Here is a 24,290-nt window from a genome sequence, read left to right as displayed (position 1 = left end):
TTATTTAGTTTATCTTGAGATCAATGTGTCCCTTGCTTAGGCTTTACTTGCTTTACGTCCTCAACCCCTGGGAGTGGAAATATTGAGTTCTGCACAGGCCATATTTCAGGTATAAAAGCAATTTTAAGTGCTGCCTTTGCTATCTTTTGAGTGGAAATATTAGGATTCTACTTATGTTTGTTTCATTTATTATTCTTATTGTTGCAGGGTATTCTGGCAGAGGGAGATGCAGCACAACGTAGAGCATCAGCAGAAGGTCTTGGTCTATTAGCTCGCCTTGGGAATGACATTTTCACGGCAAGAATGGTCTGTTCCAACCCTTGATGTCTATGAAGAAACATACTTGTCTTAGACTAACAGCTGTGTTCTTGTAAGATTAGTACTACTGGGTATGAACTGAAGCATCCCAACTTATTTTCTTATTTCACTCTGATCTACTTCTATTGATAAACAGACACGATCACTGCTTGGGGATCTAGTTGGGGCAACAGATTCAAACTATACTGGATCCATTGCACTATCACTTGGTTGCATCCATCGCAGGTGAACATTTCAGTCTTCTCATAATGACTATTTATATTTACTGTACTTTAAATGCTCAAGTCTATCCCTAAATTTCCTAATCTTTATAAACCCCATTGATTTTTCTGTTTCTGTTTCTGTTTAATCGTCTGATTACCTATCTGACTGTACTGAAAATGTGTATCTTTTGCTGTTTTATTTCTCTTCCTCTATTTATGTTGTTAAATGCTGTTGATATTGTAAAAGTATAGTTTCATGCCAACCCCGGAGCAAAATATTATTTAAGTTTTGCATAAATTTTAGTTGTCGTTCATGTAAGTGTAGGAATGATCTATTTCTTCTGTTTCACCGAATGATGATAAGCAATCAGAGTGCTGCTAGTGCCTTTTAAATGTGCAAAATGCCAACCCATGATGGTCTTGCCCAGATTTTTTCCAAAAATTTGGAAAAGTTCTCTGAATATTAGATCAGCAATTCGCTGATTAAGTGTTGAATAGGGTAAAATTTTTACCCGTCAACCTCAACATTTTATCTTCTTCAACTTTTTTTTTTTCTGATGAGTATAAGATTTATTAAGAAAAGAGAAAAGATACAAAGGTTTGGTCAAGGTGACCAACCAAAGAAAACTAACTACCACACAAGAAGTCCCATCTAAATACAAAATCCTCAAAGAACACTCCTTTAAAGTCTGGGTTAATTTTCTCCAAAAAAAACAGCAACCCAATAATGGTGATCACAAGATCTTGAAGTCTGCCACTTCACCTTTGAAGACTCTCCTATTCCTCTCCAACCATAGCCCCCAAGTAATTGCAAACGGTAAGAACTTCCACAAGGTTTTCATTCTCCCCGAAAACAGGTTGGTATCCCAACATTGAAATAAAGAGGAAACTGAATTTGGAAGTAACCAACAAACTCTAAAGAGACTGAAGAAATGGGCCCATATGGCGGAGGATAGTTTGCAATGTAATAAGATGCAGTCCATTGATTCACCAGACGAATTACAAAGAAAACAAAAGTTTGGAGTCACAAAACCCCTATGAATCCAGAGATCAAGCGTAGCACTGCTAGCCTAGTGAAAAAGGCACCTTGGAAGGGGTCTTGGAGCCCCAAATGAAACTAGACGGAACAATAACATGAGATCTAGGCATGTTTACCATCTCTGAGGCAAAAGAATTGACAGAAAAGATCTTCCTTTTAGTAACAGTCCACTCCCTCTCTCATGTGCCTAGCGGACCTCATCAAGTTGAGTCGTAAGGTCTGTCAAATCTTGAATTCCCAATCATTGAAAGCTCTCCTGAAGTCCAAATTTCACAAATGGTCGTTTCCCTCAAGTTTCAAGAAAGCGGCACACGACAACCACTTTTTTGAAGAGAAGTTTTAAAGACGAGGGAATTGATGACAAAGAGCTAAGCTTCCGCACCATCAATCCTCCCAAAATCTGATCCTATCTCTCTTCCCCACCTTATACTTCACCCACTTCCTGAAATCAGGCTCAATCTTCATGATACCTCTCCACACACTACACCCGTATAAAGCCTTAACTTCCTTACTCCCACCCGCTTCTATTTTCCCCATACTGGGCTTTGATGACCCGTTTTTATAGACTAGAAATTTTTAGTAACAAAAGCTTATTTGCGACCCTAAAGCCCTTAATCTTGAGATCCCGATTCTTCTTCAGCTCACATATCAATTCAAATTCTCTAAATGTATCTTCTTTTCCCCATTTTTAGTTTGGATTCTTGAAGAGCTACCACACAAGCATTAGAAGATCTGATCATTGTTTTCATGACTACCTTTTCTTTCTATTCCCCAAACTAGACCTTACCCTTGTCCTTTTCCTTGATCCCTCATTCCTAAGCGTCGAATCACTCGGACTTCTAACAAGACCAAGAGCCCCTTTCTCCAACCTTGGCATCTTCTTGGAGGAAGGGTTAAGTGCTTCCCGGTGTCCAGTCCCCCCAACTCTGTGAATTGCCACCCCCAAGGGCATACCAGACCTCCTCTCTGTGGCCATTTGACTCAAACCACTTTTTAACAGCTTGTTCATTTTTATCAGAACCCTAAGCTCCCCACTGTTTCCTAGGGAAACCTTAAGGATTAGAGTTGGTTGCTACTGCTTTCCAATTGGATACACTCCCATTGTCACTACTAGACTTGATATACTGTCCATGTGTTAGTCAAGCATCTCCTTCTCTAATGCCTCCCTACACTCTTCATCAGTAATGTCTTTTTGTTGTAAGGGATCGACTAGGGGAACTGGCATGGGAAACTTAGCTTCTTCCACACTCTCAATGAACTGGCTGCTGCCTTCCTAATCTCAATGGAAATTGATCCTTTTACCCATAGGAAAGTCTTTCGGAGCAAGAACCTCATTATCTATAGTCCCATTCGACTCAACTAGAATAAACCCAACTTGAAGAGACACAATTGAATTCCGTTGGGGTGAACTTCCACTACTAGAGCTATCTTTCTCGTTAATCACATTACCACTAGAAGAAATCAACACCCAAGAAGTTCTAAAAGGATAAAAAGTGAAGGAAAAGAAAAAAGACACTGTCCAAGAGTGATTTGAATCAAACAAGCAAGCTAGACCTTTCAAAAGAAACGAGTTTATAGAGGTTGAGATCTGACCTATATTTGAAAAGGAGAAGGGAAGCCCCTAAGGAAGAAATACCACCAATAGACTTACCCGAACGTTGGTAGAGAGATAAGGGAGAGCTTCCTACCCGAAGAAATGTCCTCAAACAATGAAAAACTATCTTTCCTGATACCAAATCCCCAACTCGTGGCTCTAGGGGTCCTTGTTGTACGAAAACTTTGAGTGCAAGCATCATTTATCGAGATTTCTAGAGCCAAAGAAGCTAGCTGCTGAGCCTTTGACCTTTCTGGAGAAATAGAAGCATTGGTACCAAATGGGCATGACATACCTTGCCCTTGCTGGCCCAAATCCACCAAAACTGAGCCCTCAACTGCCTCAAATGGATTATGCCAAAATTGTATTTTTTTGGGCCTACCTTGGCCACCCACCTTTGGACCGAGCTTTTGGTTTTAATTTTAACTAGGCCCAAGCCCATGGACCCCATTCTTAATAAGAAGTTATGCCAAGATTCTCTTAGCTCGCGTTTAGATAGGAGTTTCAAAATGGGTCGTGAAATGTGTTGGGCCATTTTCACGGACCTATTCTTATGAATCTTATTATACAATCGAGTCCCTGGGCCCTCATGGGCCTTGAAAGTGTAAGTCCTCATCCTTAAACATCGACGATCTTTTGACCCTACCCTCTGGTCGATGCCATGCCACGCGTCTCTTCCAAGCGACTATGTTTAGATCTAAACCCCTACCCTAGGGTTAGGTTTGCATGATGATTAGGGTAGACGTTGCCTTGCGAAGAGACTTGATTTTGACAGTCGTTAAGATTTGTAACTTTTGAGATAGGGACTACCTCAGCTCTTCCGCTAGACCTTCCACCTGTCCCACCTATTTCCATGTGGCTGAGGCCTCGATAGCGACCTTTCGTACTATTCCTATTTTGACATTCAAATTTTGAACCATCTTTGAACCTGACTCTCACGCTATAGTTAGGTTTCAACCTTAGCACGGGGCATGATACTTCGAAGTTTGACCTGATAACATCGATTGATTTTCTTCCTCATTCTGTTGCCTTTGCTAGACTCTTTGAAACAAAACACTTGGTTTTTCCAGGCGATTCTAAAATGTAGCAAAAAATCATCCAAATCCTCCCCTGTTCTTCCCCCCGAGAGCCTGGATGGCCGAATCCACACCTTATAATAGAAATTTCCACAACAGATCATAACGTTTCTAAGGATTGAGCTAGCACTCCCATCCACCTTTTTACTCGTCGTAGTCATCGATTTTATTCTTAAAGTATCTTCTTCGATCTCCAACAATCCTCCCAAAACTTTCCCCACGCTGAAAAAGACTTCCTTCTCCCATAAGAAAAAAATGTAGGCCCCATAGTTCGGTCCAAGTCTCTCCCCTAAGTCAGGTGAAATATGACTTCAATGGAAATAGGGGCTTACGAGATAGACTTGTGTGCGCGGTTAAAAGGCTTAGGGTCTTCTGCCAGGATAGCTACTAAGCTAGTGTTTGCCAGCCCTGGGCATGTCCCATTAACCCTTTTTTGGTAAGATAGGCCCTGACATCGCATAAGTTGGGTTCGATAAAATAAGGAAAGACTGCCTGCATAACACCTGGTTGCCAAAGGATACACGCAGGAGTATGGAGTCGAAACTGAGGCACAGAGTTAGTCACAGCCCACCAATTTTGCATTGAGACTTGACTTTCCTTGTAGGTCGTCTGATTTATCTGACTAACACTAGATCGAACTTGGCCTTTGTGATTATTATGTTCAGCCAGTTCATGCATACTCCACATACTTCTCACCTTGATGTTTATCGTATCCTTCGCTACTTAAAGTTGCATCTTGGTCTTGGGCTTTTCTACTCTTTCACTGCTCAATCACATTTTTCCTTTTTTCCAGATGTTGATTATGCTGGTTCTCTCATAGATAGGAGATCTACCTCTGATTTCTGTATTTTTTTATGGTGATGACCTTATCTCATAGAAAAGTAAGAAACAAAATGTGGTTTCTTGTTCTTCTGTTGAAGCTGAGTATTGTTCTATGGCCCTTGATACACGTGAGCTAACTTGACTTCGATCTTTGCTGATAGAGTTGGGATTTTTTGTCTTTGGTTCTCTTACTTTGTTCTGTGACAACAAGTCTGGTATCATGCTTACTTCTAACTCAGTTTTTCATGAAAGAACTAAACATATTGAGGTTGTAATTCACTTTCTCAAGGAGAAAGTTTGATCTGGTGATCTTTAGACAGTCTTCGTACCTTCTTCAAATCAGCTTGTCGACGTGCTTACGAAGTCTGTTGGTCCTTCTATCACTAATTCTCACCTTATCAAGTTGGGTTTAGTTGATATATTTTCCCCAGTTGGAGGGGACTATTGGAAATACTCTAGTTGTTCTTTTAGCTCTAATTGTTATTTTTGATATAGCTTTTATTTATTTCTTATATGTAAGGGCATTTTAGTCTTTTGACTATTTTATTAGTATAAATTTTTGCCAAGCTCTCTCAAAGAGACTTGACAATTATTCTTCTCCAAGTAATCTCTTTCTCCCTAAGAGATAGAGATGACTTTCCATTTGCTTGTTTCAGCCACCACTAGCTCGTTGATTTTCCTGCCTCTCGGCCAATTGAAATGAAAGATCTTCAAGTCTCTGTTTATTTCCTGTGCCCAAAGGTTAGTTTCTCCCTTGGGAAGAAACCCAAAATATCTGTTGTATGAGGGAAAATTGCTTAATTGACCCTAGTATAGGGACTTATTGCTAAGTACCCTCGAACTTTTGGGTGGTAGGTTTACAGTCAAGGTAGTAAAATCTTTCTTTCTAAAACCGATTCACCTTAAGACCAATTTTAAGTACCCAAAATATCCCTTTTCTCACCTCTTTTAACTTGCCTAAGTCATTAATTGGTGATTGTGATGCATTATGATTATTTGGGACTGGTGAATGAGAAATGGAGTACAATATTATCATCATAATTTTGAAGATTTAGATGTAATTTTTTATTTACTTCAAGGCTCATGTACTGGATGAAAAAATTGATGTCCAAAACCCACTTTTTGAACTTTTAGATGAAAAAATAATGTTTGTATGGAGATTCGATGAATAAATGATGTTTGGATGGAGATTCATGTGTAAGTTTATCTTCAAAGTTGAAAAATGTCTTTCTCGATCTTTTTAAAGTCAAAGATTGACAGAAAAACGTCGAGCCTCGACATTTTAATGTATCTCAACCTTTTCAAAGTCGAAGATCGACACTAAAATGTCAAGCCTCAACCTTTTCAAAGGTTAAGGCTGGACTTTTGATCCTTATAATTGTCATTTGCAATTCAAAGATTTTCGAGCTCGACTTTGAATAGATATTCGCGAAGTACCTAAAATACTTGTATAATAATGGTAGAATGGACACTCAGATCAAACGTTCTGACAATCTTCAAAATTAGGAATATGTCGGAATATGTTGTTTTGTATTTGTCATTCGAGTAAGAAGTGATAGAGACTTAGTTTAGGAATAAAACGTGATTAGGGCTACATATGACCCTTCACACTTATTTATAAATAACTTTTCTCAAATTACAAATACCTCCCTGACCTCACATTATTCATAGAATACCCCACATAACATATAATTTATTTACTCCAACACTCCCCCTCAAGAGGGGCATAAATATTAATCATGCCCAACTTGCTAGGGGAATCATCTAACTTTTTCTTGGTGGCTCTTTTCGTTAGGATATCTGCCAGTTGGTTCTTGGATTTCACATAAGACAAACACATGACTTGAGATTGAACCTTCTCTCTGATAAAATGCTTATCAATTTCAATGTTCTTTGTCCTATCATGCTGAGCAGGATTGAGAGTTATATTGATGGCGGCCTTATTGTCACAATAGTCTCAAAGGTTCCGTCATTGTAAGACCAAGTTCCCCCATTAAGATTTGAAGCCAAAAGATCTCCATTGCACCACGAGCCACTGCTCGATATTTTGTTGCTGCATTAGACAAAGCAACCACAATCTGTTGTTTACTCTACCATGTGACTAGATTACTTCCAACAAATGTACAATAGCCAGTTGTAAATCTATGGTCATTATTGGCCCCAGCCCAATCTGCGTTAGTAAGGCTTCTGAATTCAGATGCCAATGATTAGAAAAAAGAATTCCTTTTTCGGGGGCTTCCTTCAAATAACGCAGAATCCTATTTGTGGCTCGCGATGAGGAATTCTGGGAACATGCATGTACTGACTTATAACACTAACAACATAAGCAATGTCAGGACGCGTCAATGGTAGGTATAAAAGACGACCAACCAACTTCTGGAACTCACCAACATTTGACAACAACTCTCCTCCATTACCCTCAAGCTTTTGATTTGGATCAATCAGAGTATCTACTAGTTTGGCTCCAACTTTCCCTATATCTCGTAATAAATCCAATACATACTTATGTTGGGAAATAAATATACCCTTTCTAGATCGATGAACCTCAATCCCTAGGAAGTATTTGAGATTTCCTAAATCCTTAATCTCAAACTCAGATGCCATAAACTTTTTTAGTTTTTGCATTTCAGGTGGGTTGTTACTTGTCTTTGCAATGTCATCAACATAGACAATCAACACAGTAATAAACCCTCCCCCCTTTTCACAAAGAAAATATGATCAAGGTGGCTCTGAGTGTATCCCACTTGTTTGATTGCCTTACTAAATCTATTGAACCAGGTTCTGGGAAATTGTTTCGACCCATAAATAAATTTTTTCAATTTATAGATTATGTGGATCACAATACCCTGGCGAATGATGCATATACTCTTCTTCCTCAAGTTCCCCATTCAAAACGACATTTTTTTTTACATTCAATTGATGTAAAGGCCAAAATGAATTTGTAGCTAGAGATAATAGGATCCGAATAGTATTCATCTTCGCAACTGGGGCAAAAGTCTCAATATAATCAACAATTTAAGTTTGAGTGTATCCCTTGGCAACAAGTCATGCTTTATATCGTTTTGCTGTACCATTAGCTTTGTGTTTCATTGTAAAAATCCACTTACAACCTACTGGTTCTTTTCCTTTCAGTAAGGCTATCATCTCCCAAGTATTATTTTTTAATAGAGCACCCATTTCTTCTTGAATTGCAATGCTCTACTCAGGTATCTTTTGAGCCTTTACAACATTGTGAGGAATAGGTACATAGGAAATGAATGAAACGAATGCATGATTTGATGAAGATAATGAAGAATATGATATATGGTTAGAAATGGGATGCACGGTACATGAAGGTGTTCTTTTACGTAAGGCAACAAAAACAACAAGGTCACGAGAGTCAATATTGGGAATTGGAGTACTACTACCTGATTTCATGGATTCCAACTGGTGAGTGTGATGAATGGGAGTATCTTGCTAGATCAACTTCTTTTGTCGGGAATAAACTTGAAATTCTTTCCTTTTATCTACTAGCTCTCATGAAGAAGGAGTGGCACACCCGAAATTGGAACTGGAGGAGTCAACACATCTGAAATTGGAAGTGGAAGTGCAGGAGATAAATACTACATCTCTTCTACCCAATTCTCCACCTGAAAAGAGGTAGTCAGATGAAAAAAGGAATTAAACTCAAAAAACGTAACATCCATAGTAGCATAGAGTTTTCCAGTAGAATGGTCAACACATCAATATCCCTTTTGTGTTAGGGAATAACCCCAAAAAAAACATCTTGAATGGCTTTAGCATCAAGTTTTGGTAAGGTATGAACCAAGAACATGGATAAAACACTGACACCCAAAGACATTAAGGGACATTGGCCAGGAACCAACAATTGGAGGGGAGACTTCAATTGGAGAACTCGTGATGGTATCTGATTGATGAGGTATGTAGCTGTGAGTAGAGCATCAACCTAAAATCTCTTCGGAACATGCATAGAAAATTGTAAGCAATGAACAACCTCCAAGTGATGACGATTCTTCCTTTCGGCCACTCCATTCTATTGAGAAGTGTAAGCACACGAATTTTGATGAACTATCCCATTCTCCACTAATACATTTCTAATCACCCTCAAAGTATTTCGAGCATTATCGAATCAGAATATTTAGATATTTTTATCAAATTGGATTTGAATCATCTTTTGAAACATCTTTATCTGCATAGGAATGTCTTCTCTAGTACAAATGAGGTATGTCCAAGCATATCTACTATAATTATCCACAAATGAGACAAAATACAGAAAACCTCCATCAGTTATAATGGACGGAGGCTTACACATCGGTATGCAAAATATTGAAAAAGGAAAAAAGTCTTTTAGTGCTGGAATAAAATGAAGTTCTAAAATGTTTGGTTAACTGACAAACCTCACATTGAAGACTTGATAAAGACATAGACTTAAACAAATCGGGATAAAGAACTTTCAAAGACTGAAATGACAAATGACCCAAACAAGCATGGCATAACTGAATCAACCTATTGGACTGATTAAGACTAATAGACTGAAGAGTTGTAGATTGTGTTGAAGGAGACTCCCAAGACATAAAGACCATCCGTTTGTCGATCACTACCAATCGTCCTACCCGAAGCCAAATCCTGAAAGATACAACGATTAGGTAAGAAGATGATACAACAATTTAACGGCTTGGTAAGAGTACTTACAAAAAGAAAATTAAGAGACATGTTGGGAACATGAAGAACAAATGATTGAAACATGGAATCATCAATTTTTATATCCCCTTTTCCAGAAATGGTAGATTAAGATCATTTGCTTTTAACCTTGTCCATACCCAAGGATAACTGATATGAATAAACCAAGGAAGACGTACTTTTCATAGGATCAGATGCTCTAGAATCAATGATTCAAGAGGAACAAGAAGGAATGACACTTACAGAGTATGCAAAGGCACATATACCTGACTGAGCAAAAGGTGAAGAATTGATTGGTCCTTAAGTTTGATAAGAAACTTGCTCAGACGCTCTATCTCCCCTCGGGCATTAGATAGCTCAGACGAAGTGGTGGAACCAACGGATAAAGTGACTACTTGTGGAATGGAAGCTAATTGATGGTCTTGACTTGCCACATGTGCATTCGGCTTCCTTTGTTGAACTTTGCTGGTCTTCCAATAAGATCCCAACAAATGGTCTCCAGTTTGTTGGGTTTTTTCCACAATTGTCACATCGGAAATTATCTTTATCATCTCCCCCTTTCCCATTCTTTTTTCCTTCTTTATTCTCTACTAAATGAGGAAGATACAAATGTAGTGGGAAAAGATTCATTGGTAGGTTGCATAACACTCCTACTTTTCTCACTCTGTAGGAGAGAATGCACATTGTCAATAGGTGGGGTGACATCTCTCCCAAGGATTTGTACCCTAACAAACTCATAGGCAGGACCCAACCTTGCAAGGAACTGAAAAACCCGGTTTTGATTAGTTAATTTGTGAAATTCTTCGGCATCATTTGCATCTTTCCATTTTATCACTTGATAGCGATCCAATTCTTCCCAAAAAACTTGGAGGGGGGGAATGATAAGTGGCAAGACCCCTTTCCCCCTAACGAAGATTAACAACCTCCTGATGAAGTTAATAAACTCGAGCTACATTCTTTTGCTGAGAGTAGGTCCTTCGTCACTTTCTCCCAAATTTGATGAGCGCTTTCCAAAAACAAGTAATTCCGACTCAACTGTGGCTGCATTGAGTTCAATAACCATGACATCATAGTTAAATTTTCTTGTTCCCATCTATCAAACACGTGATTATTCTCCTTGGGCCTTTTAGTATGACCTGTTAAGTATTCTAATTTCCTCGTCCTTCGATATACATCTTGATGGACTAAGTCTACTCTAAGAAATTTGTACTATCTAGTTTTACAGTCGTAATTTGAGCCCTGGGATTGTCACCATGAACCCCAACAGTAGGAACATATGTCGGAACCCCTAAACTTGACTCACATGTGGTAGAACTACTATCATTCGACATATTGTAGCAAAAAATTCGGCCCACAGATAAACAAATAGGATTTGTTGTTATTACGAGAAAGAAATAATAGAATTAATGGGAGGGTCGGTAAGGTTATGGTATATAAATTGTTGTTGCACCTTCATAATGCCCAGAATCACATGAGACCACTTCTATTGGCTAGATAAATTTGAATCGCACTATATTAAGACAAAAAATCAACCCAAAAAACCCCAAGAGATCAGTCACATTGATTTTTCGAAACAGTTTTTTTTTCCTTCCAATTCTCTAGAAAATTGTGAAAAAATTTGTCTAATCGAGACATCACAAATTTATTCCGTGAGGAAGATGGAAGAAAACAAATTTATCTCTGCCTTGATACCATGTAGGAAGTGATAGAGATATACAAGGAGAAAAATATGAGAAGAAGAAGAAGAAGAATATTAATTTAGGAATAAAACGTGATTAGGGCTACATATTACCCTTCACACTTCTTTATAACAAACTTTTCTCAAATTACAAATACCTCCTTGACCTCTCACATTATTCATATAATACCCCCACATAACATAAATATAATCTATTTACTACAAAAATTTGTTGTGACAAATTGTCAAAATAGATTAAAAAAAAATTACATCTAAATCTTTGAAACTGTATGTCTTTTTCCATTCACCGTCATGAATTGTTGGAATGAAACTCGGTGCTCTTAGGGCTTAAAATGGTACGGATTTTATTTGAAATCCGAGTGATCCGAATTTGAATTTAGTGGGTTTGGTTTCATCAAGTATATTTGAATTAAAATATGGTTTAGATATGGGTTGACATCCCTTGACCCGTGTCGGATTCGGATTGGGTATGGTTCCATCCCTATATCCACCAAGATCCGAATGATATATTACTTTGCAAGATATATTCTTATAATTTTTTAAGTTATCTTTCATCAACCAACAACGGTTGGGTGTAGTGGTCAAGACGTCTTTTTAAAATGGAGAGGTCTTGAGTTCAAGTCACCATTTAGTCATATTTTAGCAATTTTATTTAAAATAACCTTAAACAGTGTGACATTATTTAAGCTGAATCAATAAATTCGGTCGGATTGAATCTGGATATGGTCTTAGCTAGATCTGAGTCAGATTCAGATTTGAATATGAATCCGGATATTTGGATATGGATATGGACACACTCATACTTGGCCTGTATCCGACCTGTTTTAAGCCCTTGGTGCTCGTCCAAGCCAATATTTGTTGGAGGGGAAATCTCTTTTAGGGTAGAATCTTGCAAACCCGAAATTTCACGATGGAGCTAAGAAGTCCTATTGGGAAATTCACATCTAATTCTCACAAGTCTCCTTTTACTTGTTCTCATAGCATCTATTTAAAAGAAAATTACCTCTTAGGACCTAATTGAGGACTCAAGTAACAAATCCTAACCATCGACCTTAACTAAACTAACATTTTCCTAGTTATATCCAAAATACTCCTGATTTGCATCATTTCTACTATACCAAAACTTCTAGCATATTGCGACTTAGAAAAATTACGAGATAGTTTTCATATATCTTTGAACAAGCTTATCAACACATCTATTGCTTTCCTCAATTGGATGTCTTAGTAAAAAGGTTCCCCTTTTAGATTAATAGCATGTAGGTAGGCCAGATGAAATATGGGAACATGGATCTCTTTCCATAACATATGTTCTTTATGGCCTTACACAACTATTGATCTTTGATTTTTAAACATGCAATTTAGGAGGCCTATTACGTTGGTTTGCATAATTGGTTACCTATTGTTTCGATCACGTTATTTAACAATGCTATTCTTATATTTTACATGATATTTTGAACTTAATGTGATTTATTATGGTCCTTTTCGAGAGTCTTATATGTTTTGAGCATTAATTGTTGTAGTTAGAGGTTTTTAGTAGAATTTTGAACTGAACAGTGGTTGTCAATGTCAATGATTAATTCTCTCATCTAAGTCTTATCCCAAATACTAAACATTGGGAGAGAAGCAATCTTACTTGTCCATTCAATTCTATCTTCTAGCAAGGCATGCATTGTCAGATGGAAATAAGAAAGAATGAGGAGATTGGCTACCAAAACAGGTGTGGACATATGAGTCATAAGTCAACATGCGGTTAACATAACATTTAGTCAATAGCCTTTTGGAACATGATTATTAGGCCTTAAGGTACAAGGCAATTTCAATCAAGGGGCGATTCTTGTGTTTGACAACTCCATTTTGTTTAGGAGTATCAACATAGGATGTTTGATGAATAATTCCTTACATTTGCCTTCTCCCAAATGAAAGAGAGACACATTGTGGTGCTTGCCAAACTCGCAAGCTTCACATTCTAACATGACACAAACCTTAATGAAGGGACTAAAAACTTTGAACATGGAGGAGATGGATAAGGCAGGTGACAATGAAATTGAAGAGGAGACATGCAAGTGCAATATTTCTTGCGTCAGATTTAAGATGACGATCAAGATACTATAGCCCTTCCGACTTTTATCTGCCTCCAATTGTTTTCTTTGTCTGGAGATCATGGGTTACACGAACGAAGGATAGAAGCTTACTAGGGTTGAAGATCTTTGCTTTGGTTACTAACAGACAAAAGACCAAAGGGAAGTTTAGGACATATTGACTCTACCAGCAGATGAAATCGGTGTTGAACTAATCTTAATAACTGAAGATGGGGACTATTGAATACAAACAACCACACATTGCACACGAGCATAGTCATTATGTGATGGAGACTATCACTAGCTAAATTTTGTCCACAAGTGGGCTGGTACAAAGGATTTAGGCCGTAAAAAATACTTGGCTAGTTGAAACTTGTCTTTTTTCTCTCTCTCAAGATTATTAGAGTAAGGCTGGTTCAAGTTTATTTCTCCCCACATCCTTTAACGAGTACTGTAGTACCAAGGATATTATCACCTTGTGCAGTTGGAAGACATTTCTAATTGTTTGTAGAGGTTTGATATATTTTTCTCCTTAGAATATGTTCTCAATCAGCTTCTCACACCCATCTGGTTGTGTCAAGAAACATGACTTTGGAACTCATGTTGTCTCCATATTATTCCAGACCCAAGTCATAATCACATAGTTGTCCTGTTGCCATTCATTATAATTGATAGCTGTTATTCTGGAGGATCTTTAAAAATAAATTTAACCGTGGCAGCAAGACCATTCAAATTTATAGTTATGAGCCTACACCACTGTTGTAGTTGTAGTCGGACCTTTAGTCTCTCTCAATGTCTAATCAACCCCAACCTGAGAGTTCTGCATAAAACCCTTTCGTAGGAATATCATCAGACATCTATAGGTTGTATGACAACATACACAATGATCACCAGTATTACGTCTGAGCAAGAAAGTTCAAAGACTGTACACAACAAATTCAAGGAAATTTCCGTGCTGTCACTTGACCCACATAGCAATACCAGACCATGAATTACCCTTTTTTATATATAGGTGATGAAAGAAGGGTACGGTTACCAGCATCACACACACTAGCAGCCATCATAATATTTGCTGCACAACTCACAAAAATGTAAAAGGAAACCTTTCTATTTGATCTAAGAAACTATAACCTTTGGAAGAAGATCATAAGGAAAAAAAGGAATACAGAATAAATGGGGAATCCAAGAGAGAAAATTGGGAAATAAACACCAGGATAACCGCACTAGCAGCCCTAGAAAGAAAAAAGATTTTATGCTACATGGAAAAGACAAAAATTCCCTTGAGCAATGCATGTATTGCAACGTATAAAAATCATCAAAAGTCCTGTAACGCTTACTATGCATTTTTGTGTTGAAGTGTCTTCTGTCCTGCTGATTGGTCATGTTCTAATTGTGTCGTGTCCATTTGCATGACTTGTGTGGACAGTAATTTGGCTCCCCTAACCTTGGAACTTTCTTCGTTTGACCCATATTTGATCACTTCGAGTAGCATGGATTTGACTTTCTCCTAGTTTGTTTGGATTGATTGAAATAAACCATGTGGCCTTGAGGATTGGATCTTTATTGGAATTTGGAAGCCAAGTAATGTGTCACCACCACCACCACCACCACCACAACCACCACCACTTGAGGCATATATTCTCTACCTGTAATTTCTGTCGAGGCGTATGTCCTACTTATATTTTCCTACTACTTTCCATTTAATATATGTGTCATGAAGCATAAAATGGGAGATATTCACCATCAAGGCTTAGCTTAAATTGTTTTGAAGGAGTTTTCAAGCAGAATTTTTAAAATTTGGTGATAATTTTCTAAGCTGTTAAAAGGGATCGATTCAATGGTTTAGTTGAAAAATCTTTGTGAACATTCAAATTATAGAATTTCCCTCAACATGGTCCCAATTACTAGTAATTATATGGAAGCTTGTTCACAATTTTGAATAATGTACCTAGTTTGACCAAATATCTATCCAAAGCTACTTCTCCATAAATTGTCCACAGTTGGTAGAGATTACTCAAGTTTTTGTGCCTTTTGAGCATATGGTTTACTGAATTCATTTTTACCTAATTATCACTAAGTGCATGTTTTGTTATGACTGGAACCCTCTCCATTGTCACTGGAAGAACATTATATACACAATCGTTCTTATTTTCCATTTTATTATGGTGGATCAAATTAATTTGAGTTGTCTTGCATGCAGTGCAGGAGGAATGGCATTGTCAACTTTGGTGCCTGCAACTGTGAGCTCAATTTCGTTATTAGCTAGAAGTCCATATGCCAGCTTACAAATCTGGTCTTTGCATGGACTTCTTCTGACTATAGAGGCTGCTGGCTTATCCTATGTGTCTCAAGTGCAGGTAATTTAGGAGTTAGGGAGACATTGGTTGGATTTCTATTCAACTCTTCCTTTTTGTGTATGCCTTTTCATATTGATAGAATCATTGAAGTAATTGGCTGTAGTTTCTTTTGTTTGAGTACCATCAGTTCTGTTTGTTTTAGTATTGGAGTCATTATATTTCAAGGCATTATCCCAAATATTTATTAATTCAAGTATGTTCGTATCCACTTTCAGTACCTTAATTCTCTTCTCTCTTTAAGAACTTTCAATTTGCACACTATCTAACTAGGGTTGTTGGTCCTCAGTGTACATGACCAAACCATATTAATCGACTTTCTTTCAGTTTATTAGCTACCGTGTCACGCCCCAAATCTGACTATCGTCGACTCGGGAACATGACGGGGGGATATTTGACCCCGCCCCAAATCCAAAACTTGAGCATAAATCTCAATACTATGCGAGAGAGAGATCTGCTAACAGCTAAAGCTTATTGGTCTAGATACCATGCCTTGGGACTCGTGTGATTCTCAAGGTATGGGTTAAGAGTTTAGGTAACTCATTGGACCTTTCTGCCCAAAGAAATTTCAAATTACTTAGCAATAGAAAGAATTAATTATTCTACAAGCTAATAATTTGTAACATAAGAATTTTATCTAAAGCATAGGTGATTCTATCATATATAGATGTTTAGTGACATAACATATCATAATGATAACATAAGAGTAGCACATAGGATATAGCAAAAATAAGAAACCAAGTAAATCCCGAAAAACAATATACATAAATAAACAAAAACTTCCTAACATCTAACAAAAGACCTACGGTCGGGGAAAACAGATTGTAATAGCGACAAACATATGGCTCTTCAAGGCACGACCTCTGAATCAAGGTCTGGTTCGTAATGCGGCTTTGGTTCCGACTCCCAATACGGCTCCTCGTCAACGTACTCCTCCACCAAGAAGGTGTCCTCTGTAGGGAAACTTGAAAGGTGAAAAAATGGTTTGAGTGACAAAGTTGCCCAAGATGTACTGACTAACCCTAAGCTAGTTACCCAAGGGATAAGAAAACAATCTACTTTCTAAGTTTTGTGTCTTTAAAATACGCTGTGCGAATGAATTTTTATTTATAAAAGCCATGATGCATATATCAAGAATTATATTTGACTATGTTTAAATGCATCTACTAATAGAAAAAAGTAAGTAAATCTCATGATAGTCGCTTTGCTAAAGCATTGCAATAATAATCAATTTATTTTAGTTTAGTTATAGTTATAGTTATATAATGATATAATAAATATGCATGTAAGATCCCATTACAAAACATGAGGTGAGGAGTATCTCTAGTGGGTCCAAACTTGTGACTGATCTTCTGAACAAAATTTGCCTGCCCAGTCGTGCAGAGTTCTACTATGTACCTGTGTAGAACAGAACCGGGGTCCCATCAATTTACCAATGAGGGATCCTAACATCGTTGGCCTTTTAACACGGACCGGGCGTCTTCACCTGTCTTGATTTTCCGGTCTGGCGTGGTAACTATTGGCTCCCATGGAGAGCGTGGAGCCGTTCTTAATATGCCATCTTTTCCAGCCCAGGTTGTCGTTTGATGATAGGGTCAACGACCCAAGTGAACCTAATAGCAGTCAAGCATTTGACGGCTACAATATAGGATGGATCCATGTCTGAACCAGGTGTGAACCTCTCGTTTAATGCCTGTCAGGCGTACGTTCAATCTCAAATCCCTTTAGCTATGGACCTCAACCTCTTTACAACCAAAATCAAGGTTTATCGGAAAAAGATATAACCAATACTTTCTAGACTTCGTTGATAGCGAATGTCTCCAAACCGTCCCATACCACTAGGGAGGAAGTTAAATCTATCGACATCTTGGGTAATTCCTCGTTTTCCATAGAGCCAAGGGATTACCCAAAAGGTAGTTTCACGATCCTTTTCTGGATCACCAATTGTATTAAAATAATATAAGTATGATTAATTTGAAAGAAATCCCGAAGAAATCAGTGAGATGTTAAATAATTGGTATAATAATTGTTTTCATTTTGGTTTATAAAAAGAAAACCAAAACACAAAAACAAAACATTACCACTCGTTCCATGGATACCTAGAAATTACCCAGAAATTCCAATGCCGTGTTTCATCTCGATGTACTTACTGAATAACTCATCTATAATCATACACAATGTATTATCCATATCTAAAATTGATTGTCCACTATATCACTCCTAAAGTACACCATCAGGTACCCATGTAATGAGTACACATTAGAACAGTCATCTATCCATACTTAGTAGTAAACATCACAACAATCATCTATACATACTTAGTAAATGCACATACTTATAGCATAGATAACTTTGAAATAGTAGAGGTTTTTTTGTTTCCAAAATAGAAACATTTGATAAGAAAATGAGATATTTTTAAATTACTAAACATGGTATTTCATAGTAAATATAATAGGTTTTTAAGTTATAAATTATAAATTTCTTATGGTAAATGGGAAACATTACTACAATTGACAAAACAAAAGCTTTCATGGGTGAGATGAATGGTTTTAGATTATAAATGATGTTACAAAACATAAATTTTCTTGATAAAAATAAGGTATTTGTATGATGCTAAACATAAATATTTGAGAGCTTTCTAGGTAATAAAACAAAGTATTACTTGGTAAAATGATGTATATTTATATAGCAAAATAGAAATATTGAGAACTTTGTAGATATAATAAAACATACACACTTCATATTAACATTTCATGGTAACAATGATGTACTTCCATATTATGAAACATAAATATTACATAATAATTATAAGAGGTAGGTTGTAAGATTTCTAGTGATGTTTTTTCTTCGAATAGTTATGTTCTTAGTGTCTAACAAGATAGTGAAAACAATCCATAATTTAGAAGTATATAAACATTTAAGGATGAAACTTTCTTCTCTAATAATTCATATCAAATAACTAAGTCATGTATAATAAAGTGAAGAAAATCATTCTACCTATGGCAAGTGAAATATAAAACACACTATTTGTTCCTCCTATGTCAAATAAGTTGAATGAAGTAGATTTTGAAAACTATTAGTTTTAAAATCAGCAATACAAGTATTTTAGAAAACATGCCAGGTGGCCTACCTAGGGTGAGAAGGTTCATACCTTCTCAAACCGCAAGCACAACTCGCAAAAATTCCATTCCTTGGTCTCGGTTCCATGCTCCGGCTACGCCACTTAGAGCTCTTTTGGGGCTGAAATACAAAAAGACTCCATTAGGTATGAATGCCTATAGTTCATAGTCTAGCTAAAGTTTCCTTTTATAATAGATCTTACCTAAGGTTGTATGTGTTCCTCTTCAAGAATGCTTGAAGGTGGACTCTCTTAGAAGAGTTGAGGTTATAGTTTCTAAGTGGTAGGAGGTCTTAATAAGCAAGAAAGGTGTAAGAATAAGATTTGGCTAAAAGCAAATGAAAAAAGATAGAAAAATATGTAGTAGTGGGAAACCACTTATCTTAATAAGTATTAAATAAAGACTTCTCAAATACCAAACTAGGTGACATAAGAAGATTGCTGATTTTTTTCTTCAAGAATCCTTTAGAACTTTTTAATAGTGTTGAGAGAAGAGCTTTAGAAGAAGCATATACACTATACTTGAGTTATGAAGATTTGTGGAGATAATTGAGGGGGATGAGAGGTCTTTAGAGATGCTTAGGCAATGGAGAATGTATAAAAGAGTAAAAACATAGAGATTTACCCAATTTTTATAGAATTGAGAGAACAATGAATTGAGGTGGCAATATGGAGCCATATGGACTAAGTAAAGGGGGTAAAGTTGTAAAAAAGTGCTTGCATAGGATCATATAGATTGGGTTGAGATTTAATCATGGGTGGAGATAAACTAACTAGGGTCAAGTTAGTTAACTAAGATTAGTTAGAATTTCCCCCTAGTTAAGGGGTGGTTAGGGTGGGTTAAAGTTTAAAGCAACCATGGTCAAGTTAAGTTCTAACTAGGGGTAATGCATGGGGGTTAACTAGACACTTGTCTCTTAGTTAAAGACATGGTGTCTTTGAGTGGAAATCTGATGTGGCGGATATGGTGAGGTGGATAAAAATAAGAGGTTTAAATTTTTTAGTGACAAGTGTGAGTGGATGCATGATAGGTGGGTTGGACACATGGCAACCAAGTCTTACATGCATGACCATATGTAATATGTTGCTGATGTAAGCAATTGGTTTGAGGTGACAAGGGACAGATTTTTTTTTTATTGTATGCTATATGTAGTAACATACAAAGTTTCCCCCATTGGACGGGATTTCGGATCGCTCTTCTTGGCTCGTTTTGAGTTCCAATTTGGTGATCCAATAGTCAATTCTCATCTATTCGACGAGATCTACACAATGGTGTAGTTCAATCTCATCGATGATACTTTGATCAAGGATCATCCTACAAGTAGTTATGCGAATCTCGAGGCAATGCCTCAAAGTTCGATTTACGAGATCTAATAGTCTATCTTGTTTGATTTATCTATATCTTTCTATTAGTCATACCGAATCATATCTAATTTTTTTTGTTGTTGCACGTATCTCAAGGTAATTCCTTGAGATTCGTTTCAACTTTGATCTAGGTGATTTTATAATCCATCCTAAGTAGTTTTACTTTTTTTTCTTTATTTTTGAGGGGTAATCGTTGGTGATATCTATTCGCTTGGTTAATTCCTTGGTTAATCTTTAATCCTTATGTAATCCTAGTGCATATCTCGAGGAATTATTGAAAGACATAGTTATGATTGTATAATCATTCCTTTTGAGACTAATAGTTGTATAACCAATAAAGTAACATGAAACAGTTAAATTATAAGTTCTTTCTTCTCTCGTTTCGATCGATGGGTCTCGACATGTGTTTTAAGAAAATTCTTATTAACTAAAATCAAGAATCTGAAAGTGACCCGGCCTATCTAGATGAGTGCCTTTTGGGCTTATCACATACCGGGCTTTGCATGCATTTTCATGTGTGCATTCATATTTGATTTTATCTTTCTTAGAGTTACCACTGATCCATCTCAGCTCATCTTTTCTACTCATTCTATGAATATGTTTTTTCTTGATTGCCCAACTTTTAGTTCATAGCCAGTCTTATTTATTGTCCTATCATGTTTTCTTCTTAATTTGATTAGGTTGTCTCCTTTGTTTTTGTATAGGGGTATTATGATAACTTTTCTCCATCCATCGAGCATCCTTTTGATTTAAAAATTTTATTGAACAACTACATTAGCCAGGACAATGAATTTTTCGTGCTTGGGTTTGCTTTTATAGTTTTGGATTGAGTATTAAATCTAAGGCTATTTACTTTTGGTTGTGCCGTAACAAAATAATATTTTTTTGATTAGTTAGAAAATGTTTTCCCTTTTTGTCAATCTTGCTTCTTATGTATAGACTATGTGCTTCAGAAACCAAGGTGTCATAATATAATCATTGATTTATTTGGGTTTTTATAAGGCATAAATTAAAAGAATATATCCATTGAAACTTCATTGCAAAAATGGTGAAAGTGATGAGGAATCATGTATCGTCCTCAAATCCTAAAACGAATCCCCATGATTCCATGCTAGAATCCCAAGACACTAAATAATACTTCCTATAGATGATAACAATATAAATAGACAAACAAGTTTAAAAGGTGATAAATAGCAGTGAAATAATAGAGACTAAATATCACATATGCCCAAAATCCCACATAAAGATCAGAGTATTAGAGTGTACTCAAAGATGAAAACCAATATAATAATAGTAGAAAAGAGATGTCATAACATCGCCAAATATAAGAAAGTTTTCTCACTAACATCAAATCCTACCCTCTCACTCAAAAAGGAAAACAAAAGACTTTAGACCTAAACTGCAACTGGACTAGTGGGTATAGCCCAAATGTTTGCCTAGGAGTGGACTCTGATCGTCAATGTGTCTTGCCTAGGTTTGGGACTTCTCACAGTGCTTCTCAATTGAGGGTGGATCTACAACTAAAATGGTAGGGTGAGTAACGGGGGAGTTACCTAACAGGTAAATAACTACCCCTAAATATGAATTGATAATCATTCTAAAGCATTTAAAATATATGCAAGTTTTTTTAGTGTAAACAAGATTAAAGTTGTATAAATATGTTGAAAATATAAATAAATCATCTTAAAAGAATTTGTAGATAATCTAATTAAAATCAACATAACATACTTAAGAGATCTAAATACGAGCAGTGGCAGTGTAGTTGATAAGAGCGTTGAGAATCATGACTGGATACTTCATAGTCAAGATCTGATTGTCCTAGACTTTACTGGTGTTACTGTTAGTTCCTGATTTCGTGGTTGGTCACTGCACTTACCATACTTGAGTGACTATTTATCTAGTTTATGTTGGCTACTGATTGTGACCATAAGGTACAACTCCTTTCACGAAGTGTCAATACGTTCAACTACTCTAGACTGTTAATAATCATTGACTAACCATCTTCATTAAGTCTATCAGGCAAACATATGATTCTCGAAAGACATCTCCACTCGTCTACAAACGACCTTTACGTTATATAGTTCATTGGTAAAGATAGAATAGAATCTCTTGGATCTCAGTTGTGATGCTATTCTCTTATGCATCCCATATTACGTAGGAGTGTACTATCATAACTGTACATCCTAGGATTGTATGTCACTTTGGAAATGACATAACAACCTATCCCTTCAGGCATTCATAGACTCTTTAACAGATCCCAAAATAGCTACATAAATATACTAGTTCGTATTTTGAGAGAAGAAGATAAAGGAAAAGTAATTCAATTAATTAGCCTTAATTAGACTATATAAGGATTACATAATATAAGTAAAGGGAAAAGACAAAAAAGGACATAAACTTAACACAGACTTATTTAACACTCTCCCTCAAGTTGGTGCGTGGATATCAACAACACCCAACTTGGACAAGACATCTTCAAAGGAGGCTTTACTAACACCTTTAGTAAGAACATCAGCGAGTTGTTGAGATGTAGGAACAAAGGGAGTACAAATCTGTCCAGAAACAATCTTTTCTCTAATGAAATGACAATCAACTTCGATATGCTACGTTCTGTCATGCTGAACCGGATTTGCAGCTATGTTAATAGCTGACTTATTATCACAATATAGTAAGAAAGGGACCGGCACAGGAAGACAGTTACCACTTTACCACCAACTTTAGTACAATACCCAGAAGTAGACCTTCTATCAGTCACTGAACCAACATAATCTGCATCTGTCCATGCCTCAACGCGAAGATGACCATGATTTTTGAATAAAATACCTCGACCAGGACATCCCTTAAGGTATCTAAGAATATGATAAACAACAATAAGATGAGATGTTCGAAGCGAGTGCATAAACTGACTTACAACGCTAACAGCATAGGCAATATTAGGGTGAGTCATAGACAAGTAGATCAATTGTCACACAAGACGTTGATATTGACCAATATCTGACAAACACTCCCCCTCATAATCAGTCAACCTGTGATTCTGTTCAATAGGCGTATCAGCTGGACGAGATCCAAGCTGACCAGAGTAGATCAATGACATATTTACGCTGAGAAATAAATATATCGGACTAGGACCGTGCAACCTCAATACCCAGAAAATAGCGAAGATGTCCAAGGTCCTTAATTTCAAATTGACGTCCTAAGTAAGTTTTGACCGCGATAAGGCCATCGTCATCATTTCCAGTAATGACAATATCATTCACATACACAAGCAGAGCAACAATTTTGCCTTGGGAGTGACGCAAGAACAAGGTGTGATCAGCAGAACTCTGATGAAATCCAAACTGATGTATAGCCTTAGTGAAGCGCTCAGACCAGGCACGAGGAGACTGCTTCAGGCCATAAAGAGACCAGCGAAGATGAAAAATATGGGCAGGAGAAGCAGAAGTAAGAAACCCAGGAGGTTGGACCATATAGACTTCTTCCTGAAGATCACCATTGAGAAAAACATTCTTGACATCTAATTGAAAGAGAGGCCACCCTCGAATATTAGCAATAGAAAGGAGAAGGCGAATGGTAGTCATCTTGTGAATCAGAGCAAAAGTTTCCTGATAATCAAGCCCATAAGTCTGAGCATAACCCTTGGCCACCAGACGGGCCTTATAACAAGCAATGGAACCATCCGGATTATGTTTAAGTGTGAATACCCAACGACACCCCACAGTTTTCCTTCCAGGCGGAAGAGGAACAATTTCCCAAGTTTGAGTCTTTTCAAGAGCAGTCAACTCATCATTCATAGCTGTTCATCACTTAGGATGAGCAATAGCATTTGCAACAGTAGTAGAAAGAGAAACAACGGAAACAGAAGAAAGAAAACTCCGATAGGAGGGTGATAGTGCAGAGTCAGATATATAATTTGAAATGGGATAAGTACAAGTGCGCTTACCCTT

The 24,290-nt window shown here is 36.9% G+C and overlaps 1 protein-coding gene across 2 annotated transcripts in view; it reads left to right on the top strand.

The window, feature by feature from the left end:
• SWEETIE (HEAT repeat-containing protein) overlaps positions 1-24,290 on the top strand; it is a 108,799-nt gene that overhangs the window by 47,251 nt on the left and 37,258 nt on the right. For both annotated transcript variants that reach the window (XM_086442803.1, XM_086442804.1), the window contains exons 22-25: positions 41-109; positions 208-306; positions 455-543; positions 15,710-15,866. In XM_086442803.1, the coding sequence (XP_086298929.1) occupies positions 41-109; positions 208-306; positions 455-543; positions 15,710-15,866 (414 nt within the window). The remainder of the gene's footprint in view (positions 1-40; positions 110-207; positions 307-454; positions 544-15,709; positions 15,867-24,290) is intronic.

The sequence above is a fragment of the Akebia trifoliata genome, chromosome 5 (genome assembly GCF_017979445.1).
Source record: "Akebia trifoliata isolate Shusen 1 chromosome 5, ASM1797944v1, whole genome shotgun sequence".
NCBI lineage: Eukaryota > Viridiplantae > Streptophyta > Magnoliopsida > Ranunculales > Lardizabalaceae > Akebia > Akebia trifoliata.
This window is presented reverse-complemented; position numbering and strand designations above follow the sequence as displayed.